At 40.4% G+C, this 21,097-nt stretch overlaps 1 protein-coding gene across 2 annotated transcripts in view; it reads right to left on the bottom strand.

The window, feature by feature from the left end:
* The window catches only part of LOC117271905 (solute carrier organic anion transporter family member 5A1-like), a 54,821-nt gene that overhangs the window by 17,837 nt on the left and 15,887 nt on the right, over positions 1 to 21,097 (bottom strand). For both annotated transcript variants that reach the window (XM_078173111.1, XM_033650445.2), the window contains one exon: positions 8,105 to 8,237. In XM_078173111.1, the coding sequence (XP_078029237.1) occupies positions 8,105 to 8,237 (133 nt within the window). The remainder of the gene's footprint in view (positions 1 to 8,104; positions 8,238 to 21,097) is intronic.

Genomic DNA, 21,097 nt, shown 5'->3' with positions numbered 1-21,097 from the left:
TCTTATACAGGGTCTCTGCAGGTTTCAACAAGTCAAATTTAAGACTTTTTAAGACTTTTTTAAGACCATAATGAATACAATTTAAGACCCATTTCACATTGATAAATTCGATAAATTCTGACCGGGCAGCACAGGTAGCCTACTTCAGTTCCGCTTTGTAGTTACGTTATAGCGTCCTCAAACATCGAAACATTTAAAAGCAAGACTGAAGTTTATGCATGTTTTAAATAAAAGTAACGTCAATAGATTTTTAAGACCTTTCAAAATCGTATTTAAGACCTTTTATGAGATTTTATGAGAATTTTAGACATTTTAAGGCCTTAAATTCAAATTATTGGATTTAAGACTTTTTTAGACTTTTTAAGACCCCGTGGATACCCTGTTATACAACAGCGCATCAGACGCCATGGAGGAGCTGAGGAAGAGGGGGCTCACACCGGGCAGTGGCAGCACCGAGGGAGCCTCCGCGGCGGCGTCACCGATGGAGAGGTTGAATAAATTATCCTGGGAGACAGTGGAGGCCAAGCGACGGAACTCGGACACGCACGGAGAGAGGGCTCAGAAAAAACTCATCGGATTTCGCCGCGACGCTGAGGACACAGCCTCCACATCAAGATGAACACCACCCAAATAACCATTTGACATCTCTGTGGTAGGATTGCCAACACAGTGAGTTAAATCAGCATAAGAGCTAAGAACTGACCCTATTTAAAATGGGACTCTGTGTCAGGCTTTTATGTTATAAGCCCGTTTTCTGTAACCTTTACTAATGCTATAGTTTGCTGTAAATAGATCAAAGCATCAGACTGCTGATCTGGGAGCCTGTTTCACTCCGTGTGTGCACTGGACTTATACTCATACTGAGCTATGTCAGTTTGCACTGGAGAGACCCTTCATTTACTGGAGGCTTTTCTCTCCAATGAGGACTCCTTTATGGGACATTTTGTTTTGGAAGCTGTTTTTTCTTTCATTTCCCTTATCTGGGTGTTTTCAAGTTACAAGTTCTTTGTTATTGTTTTTATTCAAGTTCAAATGTTAAGGTCATCTGGGGTATGCATGGTGGAGGGAAAAATTGTATTAAACAATTTATGTCTCAGCAAGAATATAGAATCATAACCCTTAATGTTAATGGGTTACAAAATCCAACTAAAAGAGGAAAACTCATAGCTAAGATGAAGAGGGAACAACAACATATAATCTTTTGGCAAGAAACTCATCTGGTAAAAACAGACCATGAGAAACTTAAAAAAAAAAAAAGGGTTTTAAAAATACATTCTATTCTTCTTATACAAGTGGACATGCAAGAGGGGTTGCAATACTTATTGCAAATAAAGTAGATTTCCAGCTCTCCAAACAGATCACGGACAAGGAAGGGCGTTTCATCTTGGTGAGAGGAACGTTAGACTCAAAGGAAATAACATTAGTTAACGTCTACAGACCGCCAGGACAAGACAGGACACTAATTAATAGAATATTTGATCTTATAGCTGCAGAGGTTTCTGGTGTCTTGATCTGTGGTGGGGATTGGAATGCACAGTTGCATCCCACCATGGACTCCTCAAACCCAACAAAAAAAATTAACTCTGAGTCACTGTATATTAAGAAAATGATTAAAAGGCTTGGCCTAGTTGATGTATGGAGGGACTTTCACCCATCTGCTAAACAGTAGGGGTGTAACGGTACACAAAAATCTCGGTTTGGTACGTACCTCAGTACACAAGTCACGGTTCCGTTTTTTTTCGGTACAGTAATGAAAAAAATAGACAACTATTAAATATCTTTTACTTATTGGTAACCTTATTAAAACATACCACCACAGCAGTTAACTCTTTTTACACAATTTTTGAATGAAACAAATATATATAAAATCCTGCTTGTTCACATTGTTTGAATGAAAATAGAAATATAAAAGTGAAAAATAAAATCCTGCTGTTTTTTTAACACATTTTTTGAATGAAAAATATAAATATAAATTTCTGCTTTAACAGTTTTACTCAATTAAAATAAAAAGTATAGTGCAGCTGGTCAGCTTTAAAGCCTGCTCAGATTCAGTTTTACTAGGAACTTACTTAGATTTCCCACTTTATTAAAGTGCAGTAGACAAAACATGCTTATATCTAAAGTGCATCTTAAACAATTTTACTCAACTCTAATGGCGTTGGTTATTTCTTTAGCGCGATGGTCAGGGAAATGCTCTTTCTTTTTAAACGACGACGATATCGTAGTTTGCACCAGATTGCTTTTTCTAGTCGTGCCGGTTAACGTTCAAACTCAGGTGGTGTCGCTTTAGATGCGTTAGCATGTTAGACGTGTTTCCAAGTACATACCCGACCGCTGTTCTCCAGTGTCGGCACACTGCTTTTGTCTTGTCAACTTGTTTATTTCCATCTTTGTATTTTACCTTGAAACCAAAGTGTTCCCAAACGGAGGACTTATGGTTTGTGGGTGGGTCTTCAGGTTCGTCAGGCTCACTTGCCATGTTGTCAAAATGCGAGAATGCGCTGCACAAAGTGAAAGCGGAGATTTACGGGACTCGGTCTGTCACTCAATTATGTCCGTCGGGGAACTAGATATTTTAAATGGTTCGGCTCGTAAAAACGGAATTAAAATAAAACAAAATAAAATAAAATAATATCCTGCGCCCAATAATTCGGTACAGGGTCGTGCCGAACCGGAAGTCGCGTACCGAACGGTTCAACACAAATACATGTACCGTTACGGCCCTACTAAACAGTATACTTTTTTTTCCCACCCCCACGCAGTTTACTCACGAATTGATTATTTTTTTATTTTTAGAACAGACAGACACAGAGTATTAGATTGCAACATCGGTGTTAGGGACATATCTGACCACTCCGGAGTATATTTGAAACTACATTTAAATGTTCAACTCAAAAACACCATTTGGAGACTCAATACTACTCTGCTAAATGATAAAATAATTTTATTAAAAAAGAAACTAGGGACTATGAAGAATTTAATAATGACATGGAAGTGACACCGAGTACCTTATGGGACGCTGCAAAGGCAGTATTGCGAGGAAAAATTATAATGTGGTCATCACAAAAGAAAAAAGAAAAACTTAAGCAACTCAATGACCTGATAAATGAACTAGACACACTGGAACAGAAGCATATAGAGACTAATGATCCTGCAATATTGGAACAAATATCGGTTGTGAAATCAGAACTAAATAAGAAACTAAATGACAAGGGGGAACTCAAACTTAAGTATATCAAACAAACTTATTATGAGAATGGACCTCGAGCGAAAAAAATATTGGCCTGGAGATTAAGAAAACAACAGTCTGAAAGATCCATCTACAAAATAAAAGACCCCGCCACCAACCAGATGTGTCATAGGCCAGAAGATATACATAAGTCATTTGAAATATACTACAGGAACATACACAGTCAACCCAAATTAGCAGAGCCCCCTACAGTAAAGCATTTCCTAGACTCCCTAGACTTACCATCTATTGTCATAGAACAAAACAAGCGAATAACCACAGACATAACAAAAGCAGAGATTGATAAGGCCATTTCAAAACTGAAAACGAGTAAAGCACCTGGGGGAGATGGACTGCCGGCAGAGTGGTATAAGACTTTTAGGGACTCCCTGACACCATTGTTACTAAAATGTTTTAATTATGTACTTAAAGGGGGGCGAGATCCCACCATCCTGGAAACAGGCCACAATATCTGTATTTCCAAAACCAGGAAAGGACGACAAAGTGCAGCTCATATAGACCTATTTCTGTTTTAAATACTGACTATAAAATATTCACCTCAATAATTGTTAACAGACTAGAAAATATCATCCCAGACCTGATCGACACGGACCAGACGGGTTTTGTTAAAAACAGACGCACCCAAGACAACATGAGGCGAGCAATACAGCTCATGGACATTATGAGCAGAAGTAATACAAAGTCTTTAGCAATTAGTTTTGACGCAGAAAAAGCTTTTGACTCCATGCGGTGGGAGTTCCTGTACTTGACTCTACAACGTTTCGGCTTTAATGATAAAGTTATAAGATGTCTTAAATCCATATACAATTCACCAACGGCCCGCATTAAAATAAACAGCAGTCTTTCAAGCAAAATCCCTCTGGAACGGGGATGCAGGCAAGGCTGCACATTAAGTCCCATCTTATTTGCGTTATTTATAGAGCCACTTGCTCAAAAAATCAGGGAAGACCCAAAAATTATAGGAATTTCACTTAAGGGAAGAGAATATAAAACATGTCTGTACACGGACGACATCTTGGTGACTTTGTCTGACCCTGATACCAGTCTTCCTAAACTCATGTCCTGCCTTGATCAATTTGGTCTCTATTCGAGATATAAATTGAACATAGAGAAAACTCAGACCCTCTCTTTTAATTACTTACCTCAAGAAGACATACATAAAATGTTTAAATTTAAATGGAAAACTAAAATTATGAAATACTTAGGTATTAATATTCCCAAGACTTGAAAGGACATATATGACGCAAATTATGGTATTACTACAAACAAAATTAAAAATGACTTGGACAGATGGGCTCTGCTGACACTTGATGTGCATAACCGAATAGAAACTATAAAAATGATTGTTCTACCTCAACTGTTATTACTTTTTCAGTCCATTTTAGTGGAAATACCATTTAAACAGTTCAACGAGTGGAATCGGACGATCTCTAGGTTTATATGGCAGAACAAGAAACCAAGGGTACGATATAAAACTTTACACTTACCAAAAGACAAAGGAGGGATGTCACTCCCATATTTGGAGAGCTACTACAAAGCAGCACAACTGCAGTATGTTGTCTACTGGTGTGAAGAGGGATATGATGCCAAATGGAAAGAAATAGAACTGAGTCAACTTGATATCCCTCTTCAACCTCTGATAGGTGATAAAAGCCTCAAGACTATACACTCAAGTAATTTAAGTGACCTTACAAAAGTCCCCCTTAACATCTGGTTCAAAGAGGTCTGCAATTCACACTTAGAGAGGAATGCACGGTTATTAAGGTGGGTTGAATATGATAAAGATTTCAGACCAGCACAGCTTGATTTGAGATTTAAGGAAATGACCTGAAAAGGCATTACTTCATACTGTGTAATTTCATCCAATACTGGCTTGGACAGTTTCCAACAACTGCAGGAAAAATATGATTTAGACAAACATGATTTCTATAGATACTTACAGCTTAGGCATCATTTTGACAGAAACATTAAAATACTAGAGGAATGTGACAGGGACCTCATTAACATTATCATTGATGCCTATAAAGGTAAAATCTATAAGAGAGTGGTTTCTAGAATATACTTATGCCTGCAATCTTACAAAAAAATGTCAACATCCTATGTTAAATGTACTTGGGAGAAGTAAGCAATATAACGCTGACAGAAGACGAGTGGCTAAACATATGTCAAATTAATTCCTCAACCACCAGTTCAGGGCAGTGGAAGGAGTTCGCGTGGAAGAATGTTATCAGGTTTTTTACAACCCCGAGAAGAAAATATCTACAGAGTGGCGGAACTGAATCTGGGCAATGTTGGAGGCAATGTAGTAATGTGATGGCTGACCACTATCATATCTTTTGGTGTTGGCCAGTAATCCAACCTTACTGGCTGGATGTAGTTAAAGAAATAAAATCAATTCTTGGTTTTGAAATTGAGTATAACTTTCAAACTATATATTTGTGTAATCTGCCAACTGATCTCAGTTCCCAGGATAAGTACTTACTGAAAATACTGCTGACAGCCAGCAAAAAATCAATAACAAGAAAATGGCTTAACAGGGAACCACCGATGGTGAGAGAATGGACGGCCACTGTAAAAGAAATATACAAAATGGAAATGCTGACCTTCTCCCTAAGATTTAATGGTAATAAGGCCCAGAAGTATTGGTCGAAATGGCTATTATATGTAAGCGAAAAAATGGTATCGAATAATGCCTCTTTTCTTTTCCCTTATTTGCTCACTACTGAGATGAATTTTTAATGTCAATTAATGTTGTAAGACTGACTAGGTTACTCTGGAAACTCCCTTTCTGATATCAACGCTAATGAACCCTTTTATCATTTCCCGCCGTTGACTTGTTTGTGCCCTATGGACTGACTGACAAGACACCTTCCCCACTCCCTATCTAGACTGAATTGACTAACATTGGAAAGACTCCCACCCTCTTCATCCCCCACCCATGGACTACTGTAACCCCATGCCACATAGAAAAATATAATTGTTTGCTTCTTTTCTTTCTGATACACTACATTATCTCCTTTGGTGACCTGATTGTTCTGTATTGTTTGTAGCTCCAGGCTACATGCCCTCTGACACAACAAATGTGAGTTTTAGCATTCTAGCTTTTGGATTTGTGAGACAGTCCTTTATTTTCATTTTCAGTGGTGAGCACTGATGTCTCTGGGAGGTTCTGTTTTCCCATGTGTGGTTTTCCCCGGGTGCTCCGGTTTCTCCCACATATCATAATATAAGATTCGGTTAATTTGGAAAAAATAAAATAAAAACAATCAAAACTATATAATGTATGTTTTAAGAGTTTTATTTAGCACTGCATGAACTAGCCCGTATTAAATGACACACATATTGCCATGTTTAAATATGAGGTGGGCTCGTCAATCTGCCGCAATGCCTAAAAGTGGACAGAATCTCCTCTGAACTTTTGGGTTACTTGAATGATGGAGACATTTACGCAGCATATCATTTTCAATTAGAGGCCAGCATTAATACTGCTGTTAAATCACTTTTTTTGAAGTAGAAAAACTACATTCGGTTGAAATGTAGAGCTACAGTAGGTGGTAGATATGGTCGTACATTTCTCATCAGATTTCTGCCTTCAAGGTTGCTGTATATGATTGAGTGCTGCATTTAGGAACTGTGGCACAATGTAGCAATTTCAGTATGCAAACTAATCCGAAAGTTACGAAACCACACTGTTTCTTATTTTCAGGTCATTATACAATAATATAAACATAGCTATAAATATTTCATACCATTTCTGCCAATAGATGACCCTAAATCCTACAGAATGGGCCATTTATATCTATATAACCAGCAGGTTAGTTTGCTTGATCTAGTTTGCATTTGTGCTGCTAGTGTCACAAGCACACATTTAACCATTACAACCACTTTAATTCGCATTACTTTAAACGAAAACATTACCCTAATCTTAAACATTACCCTAGAGTGTGTGAAAGCACCTAGGCCCTGGCACCCTGTTATGCCAATAGTCACGGTAAAGTTCCCCCTCAAGTGAAGCATACGATTATGCAACAGTTACAAACAAAAATTAAAATCTGCAAACAGCGATGAACGGGCCCTTGCACCTTTGCGCAACATGAAGGTGCTGGCAGGATGCTGATTGACGCGACATTTCATGTCTGTGAAAATCAGACACTGCACACAAGAGTGAGATAGCATATCCTCCATGGAGTGTGGGTGCTGGAATGACCTATTTCACATTTTTTACTACTCCCTCCGCTGTTTCACGTGATATGAGTGTCTTCTCGGTACGACGCACGGTTGCGGAGAAAATCCATAGAGAAAAACAATTTGTGTGATTTATGTGATTTGGATACACTATGCGTCGTTCGGGCGCCCTCTATAGGGCACAGGCATAACATCCACGGCGCAGCTTGCTGAGATACGATATATAAATATCTTTGCATGCATGCCCTCGCCCACAGTATTTTACTTGATATGCATAAAACCAAAGGTAAAACTAAATGTTGAAATAGCAGTAATACCACATTCATTCAAAAATGACACAAGGGGTGGAAAGGGGGGATGGCTGTTTTAGAAGGGGGATGATTTTGACCATTTTTATTTCAAGGGGGATGCCATCCCCCCTCATCCCCCCTCAACTCGAGTACTGATAACAACAGCTCTACAGTCAACAAATGTCTTGGTATGTGTTCAGTGACTTTTTTTGTAGCAGCACTGTGTGCAGAGTCATAAAAATAAGAAATAAATAATCAATGATTTGTGTGACTATCAGTTTCTTGCTTTTTTGCTGTGGTATCAAAAGAAATATTGAGTATAGTTTTGAATATTATATGGAAGTTAAAAATTCTGGTACCGTGGCAAAATTGTTCTCACCAGTTGCCGATGAAGCGGGGGTCGCTTTGATCGATGTTGACGACAGTCTTGGGGTCCACGTAAAAGCCGATGAGGACTCCCCCCAGCAGGTAACCAGCGGCTGGACCCAGTGCTCCCATCACGTACATGATGGCTGAGGAGGGGAGAAAAGAGTGAAGCATAGTGAGAAAATCGCCTTCTTCCACATCCAGCAGTCACAGGGCAACACTGTTCTCAGACCTTCAACTCAAACCATTGTCTTGCCCCACTCAAAATATATAATTTAATAATTAAATTAATATCGTAAACATGCAGGCGACTAGTGAACTAATGGCCCTAAATGACAACTACCGGTCACTGTCACTGCCATTTTTTTCCCCACTGGAGGGTTGCGGAGTGGGGGGTTGATATCAGCCGATCCAAACTATCTTTTGCCCGATCCAAACTATCTTATAGACTTCCTCTGTGTAAAAAGTCACCTGATTACTTAGGATGAACTCAAAGTAACTGCCGGTTTCCTCCCACTTACAGAGCTGACCTGTGCGCTTTGCATTGTCCCTCCTTTTCTCTCCACAGAGTAAAAGATGTGATCATGAAAACACGCAGCAGCAAGAGAGGAGTGACTAACCAGCAGGTGTGATCACTGGTTTGTGCTCAGCATTTAGCCGTGTGTCATCCTGATCACTTCCCTCGACTGTCTGTGTCTTATGAACATGATTTAAGCTAAGAGAAAGGTCTGTCAAATTCTGTGTCAGGTTATTTAATTATCTAACCTCAGCGCCAAACTTTAACCCTTATGTAACACTTCAAATCAAACTAATCTAGCTTTGGAAGCGGGGTACAAAAGGCCATGTGTGTGTGGGTCATGTGTTCAGATCATATGACCGTGTAATAAGGGGCCTGCATGAGGCTGAGAATAAGATTTCTCCAATTAGAGGGAATTAAAATCTTAAATTCTTTGGCCGGAGTTGAAAGCAGAAACACAAAAATCCGGTGGCGTGACTTAAAAACTCAAAGCTGGGTCAGGCATCGGACCAGACTGAACGTTATCTAACTGTCAGAGTCCTGGGAACTCACAGGGAGCGCCGGGTTCATGTCAGGAGTAGTTTCCAAGACTGGGTTTTTCAAAATAAAATGACAAGTGATTCCTCAGCAGCAGAGTGCGGGGCGTCTTTTACTAATCTTCTCTTTTTTGTAAAAATAAACTATTGTGTTTTTTGGTGGAAGAACTCGTATGGACTGATTTAGTCATACTCATAACTCAAGCTGAGGCTGTAGTTGGTAACTTGTTGCTGAAACTGTCACTACATCCACACTGTAATACATGAGACAGAAAATGTCAAAAAAAAAATCATGTTCCTCCTCGCACTGCTCATGGTGGCATTTGCAAGAATCCACCTCATGTGAACAAAAACAACCAATCAGAGCCGAGGAGTCTCTAACGAAGCTGTCAATCATGTCAACCACTGCTCCTGAACTGCGGCCAAACTGTCAAACCAGGCAGCGCTGATCAAATATGAATCAAGATTCTGTTACTGCATAGTCTATTTCTTGAAATAGGTCCAGTTTCTGTTTGATTGTGTTGATGTTTTTGTGTTCTCTGCCTTATTATGTCGATGACTCATACTCAAACTGTATTTTATGTATTTTTATGCGACTTACGTTCTCGTATTTTCCTCTATGTGTTGTCTTTCAATGTAAAGAATACTGTGAGTTTACGTGTAATAAAATGTGCTAATTTAAATAAAATTGCCATTTCCGAATGTGTTCAGAAACATATTTAGGTGTACTGTTTAGCTGTAAAATGAGAACATTTGTGACCCGTCTGCCATGTTGGAAACAGTCGAGCCAAAAAGCCAGACTTAAAAGTTTTCTTCTCTGCTTTTCTTTATCACCCACTGAACTGATCTTCTGTCTGTCTGTCTGTCTGTCTGCCTGCTTGTGTGTGTATTTTACTGTGTGTGTGTGTGTGTGTGTGTGTGTGTGTGTGTGTGTGTGTGATTGCTTGTCTAGCAGCGATACTTGGCCATTACTATAAGAAAAAAAAAAGAATAAGACCAGATGCCAGAATTATCATGGCAGATTGGTGCAAGAGATATTATTCTGGCCTGCTGGGAAGCTGACAGAGAGGAGAGGCCAACAGAGCGTGGCCGACGGAGCGTGGCCAAAAGGAGCGCTCGGCGGAGCAGCTGATAAGAGCAGCCAAGGTGGCCAAGGTGCTTCCGCCTCCTGTCTGAAGTTGAATCCAGATGTAGTCTGAGGTACCAAAAATTGGCCTCAATGGATTTAATAAGAATTTGTATTTGGTAGTACCAAGAAAACTCGGTTGGCATCCTTAAAAATCCAAAGTTCGGTACCCAAGACTCCAATAGAAGATTGGACTCAGCTGGGTGACCTGGACCTGAGTGTGAGCACTTGTTTCCACGACAGAGTCCCACCACCTTGGGTCAGGATGCCGTTATCAGCGGAAACTGTTGTATGAGCACTGCTGTATGAGCGCCACTCTTCCACGCCCGCCCAATCAGGGGTGATTAGCTAGCCAATAAGGACATTAAAGGGAGGAGGGGCATTGCGCGATAGGGCATTGGGCTTTAGCGGAGGTCTGTGCTCCCCAAGTGGCCTTCTAGTTCTTTTTAAAATATAAAATGGAGAAAAAGAAGACAGATTGCAATCCCTATTTTCACAATTTGTGTTCATGTCAGAGCAGTCAAAATCCCACAAATATAAAATTTACGATGAAATAAAGCCAAGTAAAGCAGCAAAAGTCAAAACAAAGTGTCCCTTTTTTTCTGATAAATTATTTTAACAATGAATTTATTGTCAGAATTGTTGATTAATTTTCTGTCCATTGACCAATAAAAAACACCACATTAGATTTTGTCCATATTGCCCTGCTCTAATGTATGAAAAGTGATTAATATGTTTTACTGATATTCCTAAAAAAAAAAAAACTCCTCTCTGAGAGGAATAAAATTCTCTCAACATTTATAATTTTCAGAGGCCCTTCCCGTCAAACCCCCAAGATACTCCACTAAATGCCAGCACCAGCATGAGCACTGCAGTTAGTCATCTGCAGAGGATCTTCACAGAGGGATATTTTCTGACCCTCCACTCTCCCCCACCAGACTATTACACCATCTGACTGGGATAGCCAGAGCCTGGGATGATAAAGCATTGGGATGGGATTGAAGGCTTGGGCTTCCAAGGGGACCCAGCGGCATGGCGGATAATCCCTTATCTAGCTGGAGAAGAGGGAAAACCCTCGGCTGGCAGGCTGCCGTGTTACGCAACGTGATGCAGACCATCAGTAGAGGGATAAAAGACGACCAGGCTGCTGGTGGTAAGGCGGGCGACCGGGAACCGCTTACATATGAGAAGCCAAGAAGAAAGTGTCACAAAAAAAAAAAACAAGGAAATGGAGAAAGACGATGAGAGCGATGGAGATGGTAGACGGTTCAAAGAAAGAACAAGACAGAAGAGAGAAATGTTACATTTCCATTAAAATGTTGAATAAATTTCAGGTAAATTTCTGAAGTTACAACAAAAAATTTCCATCAACAGCCTTTATAAGAATATATATTAAGGACAGAAACGTGAGTAGTGAAGCTAAACAGGCTGCAATGTAACCACTCAGGGTATGTTCACACCGTCAGTTTATGATTTTGCCATTGACAGGCTCAGGTTGCTATTTTAAGTGTCTGAAAACATTATGGAAAGGATCTCTACAGAGACAGATCTTTTTGTGAAAGAGTAATCCTTTTTTTAAAACCTGAAACAGCCCTGAATTTGCAGGTTAAGCTCACCAGACTTCATTTAAATAAACAGTGATTTTATCAACATAAAACACACTTCATTCAAACAACAATTCATTCAACAGAGGCCAAATAAAGTTCAAAAAGTTGTTTTGGTTTGCCTTCTCACTGTTCCTACAATCACCAACTCTGGTTTAGTTAAATAAAACTTTAATTCACCCACTTAGATGTGAAAATATTCTGCCTCTATATATGCTTAAATTACTGCTTATTTAAATAGAATCTGGTGGGTTTGTAGATGGCGAATTTGGGGCAGTTCTGTTTAAACAAAAAGGATTTTACTCATGAACAAAAAGGTCTTTCTCTGTGGGGATTCTTCGGTCACTTAGACACAAAAACATGGGAAAATAGGGTCAAGATTAAAAAATACCAAAGTTACTGATAGACCCTTTTGCAGTTCGTAAACGATGATAACGTAGACAAGGTGCAACGGAAGTATGGCAGACCACAACAGCTTGTCAAGCTATGCAAGGGCACTATCCACCAAAGATCCCGAATGCTACTTAAACAAATTGACTTTGGCAAGTGGCAAACAACTTCCAGATTTGTGCAGTATTAGTGACTGGGTAGAGGGCGTTACTAAGTGGCCCAATATTCAGTGGCCTGATATATACACCTATTTGATTGAGAAACCTAGCGGAGAAAGTACGAGCACACAAGTCACTAGATGCTTACGACTACATTATCTGTGGACACGTGCAGAACATCAAATACCACGACATAGATTCAGAGTTTTGTGTGTTGAAATCAGAGATCCTTCCTAGTCAAAGACATGGACACAAGCAAATATATTAAAGAGAATGTGAGAAGATTACATAATTCATTGAGCCACAGTATCTCAGAAACATCTTGGCAATTCAGCGCTGCTTCTCACTTAAAGCTGGAATTATAGTTCTGCAAAACTTTCCATAATTTCTCTGCGGATCTACATACAGAGGGGTGTTATGGGTATGTTGCAAATGTTTGGAGAGGAGCCAAAGCACACACTGCCTAAAGCCTAGCAATGCAACATGTCTAACAAGTTGATTGGTTCATCTAACCAGCTTTCAGGAGGTGGGTTAAAAACAGAAAAGACAGCAACCACAAAAATGTTTCCGAACCACACTGATGCAGGTTCGCTTTCACGCTGCCCAGGGAAGCTTTCATGTTTCATCTTAATGAAAAAAATGGACTTGTAATCCACATGTAACCCGAAATTAAACCACGGATGTTGCGTTTAAGTCCAGGTTTCCTTGAACTGAACTGAAAATGCGCATAACACAAGTGCATGAAAACAAATCTAGAAAAGACTGACAGTAAAAAGAACAAGAGAACGAGGTGAAGGCAGAACAAAGAAGGCAAGGAATAAGGGAAATGGGACAGGATGGAGAGAGAGGGGAGTAGAAAGACAGAGAGATGGAGGACGTGGACACGAGCCTGTGTTGAGGCAGCAGAGTTTGTGCTGATGGAGGGAAATGAGATTTTCAACCTCGTCGTTCCCGTCTATCACCGCTCTGCGTTTCAGCCTCTTTACTGAAAGCAGGCCACGATTTTGATTCCTCTACATCTTTATCCTGCAAATCCACCAATCCATAGACTGAGGCCTGTTGCAGTCCAATCCTCTAATGTTAGGCTTCTGTTAATGGAAACTTACATGGGCAGTATATGATCCAGGAATGAAAATATATGGCACAAAAAAAAGAAAGAAACCTACTTCTTATTTTCAGCTCTCTAAGGGTGAGTCTGGTAGTTTCCTGGACCCTACTTTCCCAAGATCTTGCGTTAGTGTGACTAAAACCCGGTATACACTGCATGATTCTGGGCTGTCCCAGACGTAACATGACCAACGTGAAGGAAATGGGCGATATCTTTGGTTGTGGCTCTAAAACGGTGGTCCTATGTCACAGTGAGAGAGGTTCAAGGATGGCAGCTGTGACGGTCTTGTGATCAAAGACAGCCTGGGATAAAATTCTGACACAAATTTGGGATGACCATATATCTGTGTGACTGCTGTTACCACCTACGTCTAATAACCAACCAAAAGAAATGCAGTATGAAATGAAGCACTGGCACTCAACCAAGACAAACAGACAGATAGCAGCTCGCCATGGAGGCAAAACATGTTAAAATAAATGTGTGGGATCCCAGCAAAGAGGAAAACCTTGTGGAGTTGTGGCAGCAGGAGCCTTGCCTTCATACTCTAAGAGGACAACGATTAGTTGACTAATCGATGATTAATTGACTATTAAAATAATCAGTGACTATTTTAGTAGTCGACTAATCGGTTTGAGTCATTTTTCATAGAAAACTACTATAAAAGTACCCCAAAATACTCTTACTGTAGCTTCTTACATTCAGATATTGGCAGCTTTACACACTTTCCCATGGCGGTAAACTAAAACCCTTTGGCGTGAGTATGAAACAAGACATTAGATGACATCATTTTGGGGTTTGGGAGAGACAGACCGACATTTTTCAACATTTAACAACATTTAAAATTGGTCTGGTATTGAGCAACAGGGCTGCAGGCGACAGTCACTAAACAGGCTGCAACGTAACCATTCAGAGCACGTTCACCGTCAATTTACATCCACTGGATGAGTTTGTTTTTGCCACTGACAAGTTCAGATTATTATTGTAAGTGTCTGACAGCATTATAGAAAGGATCCCTACAGAGAAAGACCTTTAGTAAGATTCTTTTTAACCAGGAACAGCCTCAAAATTGCCATCGCCAAACTCACCAGACTCATTTTAGTGTGTATAGAGTCAGCATATTTTCACATCTAACTGAGTGAATTAGGGGTTTATTTAAACCAAACCAGAGTCTGTGATTTTTGGAAGAGTGGAAGAGTGTACTGCTGTGGATGTGGGCCAGCAGCAAAACATATTTTAGCCAACTAAAATAAAATCTGTATGAGTTTAGTTGTTAGCTATATTGAGAGTATTTTCAACACTTAACCTTTCTGTCGGACAGCTTGTTCCAAGGGGAAAGTCGTTAAAGGCTTAAGTTTCCCAACTATGCTCTCGTCAAAGCCACCAGACTCCATTGAGAAAAACAGTAATTTTACCTTGCCGAACACAGGAGCTTCTGGTCTACTGCTGCTTCGATTATTTCGTTAGTTTGTGTTATTGTGTGACTTTGGTGAATCTGAACTAACCCTTTTAAACACCAAAGTCACACAATAAGACAAACAAACTGACTGATTGAGGCAGTGGTAGACCAGCAGCTCCTGTGTTCAGTGATGTTGAACTCTCTGTTTTTCTCAATGGAGTCTGGCTTTGCAGAGAGTGATATTATAGCACCAGTTCCCATTTTGAAATTGCTGTCTGACATCAAAGTAAAGCAGTGAAAATATTCTGAATATGGCGTACGCTAACTGATATTGATATTTTAGGTGGCTAAAATACATATTGCTGCCTCCCTCCGTCCGCAGCAGTTCATTGCTTAGCTTCTGTGTCGAACTCAAGTCTGCTTCTCTGAACTGGGGGCGTGCTGACTGACATCTATTGTATGTAATATACTCTCTACAAATAAGCTCATCTCAGCTCAGCTCAGTGGCCTAGTGGTAGAGTGTCTGCCCTGATACTGGGAGGTCGTGGGTTCAATCCCCGGCCGGGTCATACCAAAGACTATAAAAATGGGACCCATTGCCTCCCTGCTTGGCACTCAGCATCAGGGGTTGGAAGTGGGGGGTTAGATCACCACATGATTCCCGAGCGCGGCACCGCTGCTGCTCAAATTTCACACACTCAGGTGTGAGACAATCAGTGGAACTTTAATTTTAATCTTAAGTACCTCATACACACCTACTTAAAAGATCTGATCCAACCCTTTACACATCTTTGGGTTTGGAACTATTACTTGGACAAAACAAATAATTTGACAATTACTCGAGAGACTAACTGGCATATTTAGTTGCTAAAGAAAGTTGCAGCTCTCCTGATGTGAGAAGAAAGTCACCGCTACAATGACTAACTTTTTTATTTCATTTTCTACATCTGATTGTTATTGTTGTTGTTGTGGATGGATGATCAGACTGTAATACTAACATAGAACAGGGTACAGGAACTTTGTGTGTAAGTTGCATTTGGAAGTTGTTTTTTTTGTTATGTTGCCTTGTTTACCCATTGTGGTTTGTTTTGTTGTCGATTGGTAAATATGACGTGCTGTAAAAAGGGTTGGTGTTATAAGCTGTAGCTTCAGCCTGCAGCTTTTTCGGACTGCGGCCCGCCTAAGTTGTGTTAAATTAGTTTATTGTAATGTTTTGCACTGCAGTATTTAAGTATCTACAGTTTTATGTGAGAGGCTGTAGATTAATATGTGATGTTATCATTTCTATTTGCAGACCAAAATAAATTCTAAAATTCTTGTTATGTATGTATCCGTCATTTATGGCAGACTTAATTCTTATTTTTTATAACTTTTTTGCCAATTATAATTCTTAATATACATTCCTTCTATCCATTGACTGTGAACTCAGGGCCTTGCTGCAAAAGAGCTTAATGCTATGTCACATTTCCCTGAATAAACAATGGCTTGACGATGATGATGGTGATGGTGATGGAGAAGGCTCAGATTGTATAGAACGGCTTTATTTGTATCATCAATGGCTTTGAGGAGACAGGGGGTCCTTGGTGATGATTTCAAAGGACATACAGTAAATGTAACATCTCCTGATCCCTGCATTATTGTCATCCAGTGTGCTGGAGCTACACAGTGGGCCTTTTAATGTGTTGTCTGTTATACAACAGGTAGATTCAGCTGAGCAGTCTGATCTGGTCAGATCTGGTTTAAGACACATTCTGATCTGCGCTGTGAGTCATGTTTTACTGGCAGCAGCAGCAGCTTTAGTAGTGAGCAGGTAGCCCATTAGCTGGCTTTCATTTTATACTTTGTTCTTCCTCTCTGGGCGCGTAACTGTGAGGTAGCTCTCTACTCTAACAATGTGTTGGTAACTGCTGAATAATACTCCGCACAGAGATTATGGGCACCCTAGTGCTGCCAAGGTGTTGCATCACCGTCACACACACATAATGAGAGCTGTCTCAGGTGTTACTGCATCTGCCTCTCTACCACCCTGATGACACGAGTCTGGACCTGCTGGGACAGCGACACACACCACAACACGGCCGTAGAAGAGATCGATGACAGCTGTAAATCAAAGGAAAAGCTACTAAAACAAATAATGAATGTAAAATGTAATTCTGAAATGACTGCATGGCTTCAGGAGCCTCAGGAACATGAATCAACAAGCAAAACGCTCGTAAGCTTTCAATCCATCTAACATAGATCAAAAACATAAATCAGTATTGGAGTTGCCAAGTTTTATTCCAGGTTTCCTTAAATCTTTGCCGGCTGGGTTTATTTGTGACATACAGCCTTTTAAACGCTACAGAGCTGCAGCTGCAGGCTTTTTTTTTTCGTCCCACCCACACGACAGCAGAGGTAAATGCTGAGAGGGGAGCCATGTGACGAGACAGACAGACAGACAGACAGACACAGCTGAGGCCAGGCCGGGCCGCGGCGAGATGTAAGAGGGGAGACACAATGAAATGTTATGGGATGACTGGCGGCGTAGTCATGGCAACCTGCTGACACAGCACAGTCTCATTCCGACTTCCCAATGGGCTGCCAGTGCCGACACCAGACTCCCTGCCTCCATGAAATCTGTGAACGGGCACTTTTTTTTTTTTTAACTTCAGATAGTTTCCTGGTCGTCAGTTTGTCTGTGTTTAACCTGCTGCTGACAGTGACGCTGGACAACAACACATTCCAGGTCCATACAGACGAGGGACTCACAACAAACACAATTTTAAATAGGGTACTCAAAATTGAAGCGGCAGAGGCAAATTCATGACCAGTATGACTTAAACTCTGGAAACCCTGGATCTTCACTTCCCATAACGCAACTTGATAGCTTCTCTTTATCAGACCCTCTGTGTCTGATAAATAACATGAACTTCAAACCCTACAACCCTACTTTGTAAAGAAATTTAAGTCCCAAAGCCCAAGTAAGGTGTTATTAGCCCCTCTTACACTGTCACTTAAAGATGGGATTTTCATACTGTTATGCTGCCTCACCGTCCTTTATAAAAGGAGCAATCATGGGATGGGTAGACAGAGTTGTCTTGCCTTTAAGCCAGCATCAGAGGCAGAAACAGTGCTGAAATGAGCTCTGTATAAACAGGCCAGCCAGCAGGGCGGGACCATGGACAGCACAGGCACAACATTTTGACAACATGTTATGCATGCTCCCACCGCAGAAGATTTAAAAAGTAGCTGATAGCAGTTAGCAGCTAACTTAAAGACAACAGCAGTTGTAAATGTCCACAAATCAGGAAACAATGAGATTCAGGAGCTCATTTCCCTTCGAGCAGAGGACACGATCAGCCGCCTTGTAACAGAGACGGTAAACGTTTTTGGAAACACTGGGGCGCAGGCCTGCAAAATGTGAAGAAGCTCCAGGTATGATAGGCGGAGCTGAAGGTGAGAAGTGAGGCAGTTTTTCGTAAGCAAACCTGCTGTACCTGGCTTAGTTTTAAAGCTACAGTGTATCATATTAAACGAGATGACGTACGGCATCCATCAGTACCAACCACATTGTGCTATCTTGTCTGCCATTTTTCACAATGGTGTATTTAAATATTTCTGCATACTGGTGTCCCTAAACAGTCTGTTTGTCAGTTTAAATTTCTAAATTAGGTTTGAGTGGAAAACTGAGCGTTGACAAACTGTTTACACTGTTTCAGTTCTGCACACAATCTGACCAATATTTGATTCAATCAATAAAGAAGAAAAAAAATATTTGCTTACACCTGATTTGATACTATGATTTAATACCTTGCAGTAATTTCTTCAATCAATGTTTGATTTTACTTTTCTCTGATCATTTGTCAGAGGGCTTTTTTTCAGCTCAGGACACACGTGACTACAACTGCTTTTCAATAGAGACTTGGCGGTCAGTTTTTCACCACCTCTGCATGGAAAAAAGTACTGAAATGAGTAATGGCATCAATACAAACCACTGGTGACGATCAGGTACAAAACAACAGGAAACCAAATCTGACCTGAAACGAAATGAGGCCAAACCAGGCAAAGTGGTTAAAAAAATACCACCAAGCACATAAATTCCATCTTCTACTGATCTATATCTGTCTTTTCCTGTACACACTAGAGACATGAACCGACAGGAAGCTAACTTTTTAAACACTTTTGCTGTTTCAGTAAGCAAATATGAATTTAAGTGGAGGGATACAGGAGTTTCCTGTTTGAGGAGCTCAGGCTGCTTATACGTAACTCAGACTTGTAAAGAATTAAACGTTCTGAACGACAACAAATGAAGTCATGTGAAGGCTTACAGTAGTCATCTTTTTTATACTGTCAAAAGCCAAAATATCACAAATACGTTGTTAGGCTTGTCTGGTGGAAAGGGTGGCATGGTGAAGCAGGACGCTGGGATAAAAGCTGATAGTAACTGACTTTTCAAACACACTTTGGCATCGGTATACCTGTGTCTGCTTCTACTGTAGATATTTTTTGTGTCCACTGGGAACCCAGACCACTTCCACGCTAATAGGTTTTTATTGTAAAACAGTGTTTTACAATTCAAACGACCTCCGTACACACAAGCGTTTTAGCATTGTTTCATGTTGTCTTGTGTTCGCATTGTGGGCATGCCGATGTTAACAGGAAGCAGATTATCTGCCCTACAGTTGGTTGCTTAGTTAAAGAAAATATTACACATAACCTGCATAAGCACATACAAGGAACAGCAAATGTCATCTTTGAATATCGATTTGACCAGTTGAGTTGCAGGTGACGGCATCAGCCAGCTGACTGTTTCAGCACCTTGTGCAACGTTTTGCTGGATTGATCATAAAATAACATTTCAGTCTGAAGTGCAAAGAGAAAAATCACAGCAGCATTTACAAGTGGACCAAAATGGATTTATGGCCTTAATGGTTTTTATTTCCACAAAAATTATACCATTTGGTAAATGCTTTTATCCAAAGTACCTGGCAACACCATGAGTGCATACATTATGTTGTTAGTGACCCCATCAGGTATTGAACCACAGACTCTGCCTGTGGAAGAGCTTTGCTTTAACTGTTTCTCATTTCATCATCTGCTCACACCGGTAGATAAAAGCCCTCCGAACTGAACAGAGTAGTGTAAAGACGCTTTCACTCTCGCTCTCTGTATTGATGACCCGACTCAATCAATATTTGTGAACACAAACTGTTCCCTGACGAACCAGAAAGCATGATGACCAAACCTGTCATCTTGAGCGAGCTGAAACAATTATTTGGTTGACGGAAAATTCAATGACAACAGTTTTAATATTTGATTAATTATTGAGAGTAAATAATTGTTTCAGTTATAGATCGAGCAAAAATGCTGAACATTCAATTTAATGAATAACGTTGGTGTTTATTGAACTAAAGTTATTTCGGGACACAGAACATTTTTTTGACATTATATAAACTCAAAGTTAATGCATGAAAAAAGCCCTGACAATGAAGATAATCATTAGCTGCAGCACAAAGTTTTCCACGTTCTTCAAGGTGGAGCCTTTTTTAATATTGTTTCCAGTCACTTATAATGGTGCACAGCGCAACCACATACACGCCGCACGTCCGCTTTGGATGTGAGAAACTAACCACTCTGATGATGGCCTGCTGTTTCCCCAGTTGGAACAACAAACCAATCAGAGCTTTTTTGGGCAGGATTTCAACTGGGTGCATCATCCTCCTGTGCCGCAGCCTGAAAAACAGCTAAACCATGAAACACAGCGGCAGGAAACAACAGCACAGATGAGACTAACATAGCCACACCATGGATGTATAAAGAGAGATGGATACAGCGATGAAGGCTGGGCTACGTTCAGAGAGTTGCTAAGTGGCGCATAAAGCAAAAATGGTTCAACTGCCGCATATAAAAGTACCCGGATGATTCAAGGAATATCGGCACTACTTCTGCACTGTGCAGCCTTTAGAGCAAACACACTAGAGCCTTGCTGCACCGAGCTCTGACGAGTGCGACCGTGTGGCTAAGTTGAACCATACAGACAGCTACCTCCGCTTACTTAAACAGGGATAAAATGACTTAATCTCGCAGCTCTTCTAGACTTTCCAAATGTTATCAGACTGAAAGAACGAGTCATTTTTCGGGGTTGTGACGGACCCTAAAAATTGCAGTACTACAGTTTGGCCACTAAGAAAA

The sequence above is a fragment of the Epinephelus lanceolatus genome, chromosome 12, assembly GCF_041903045.1.
Source record: "Epinephelus lanceolatus isolate andai-2023 chromosome 12, ASM4190304v1, whole genome shotgun sequence".
Taxonomy (NCBI): domain Eukaryota; kingdom Metazoa; phylum Chordata; class Actinopteri; order Perciformes; family Serranidae; genus Epinephelus; species Epinephelus lanceolatus.
This window is presented reverse-complemented; position numbering and strand designations above follow the sequence as displayed.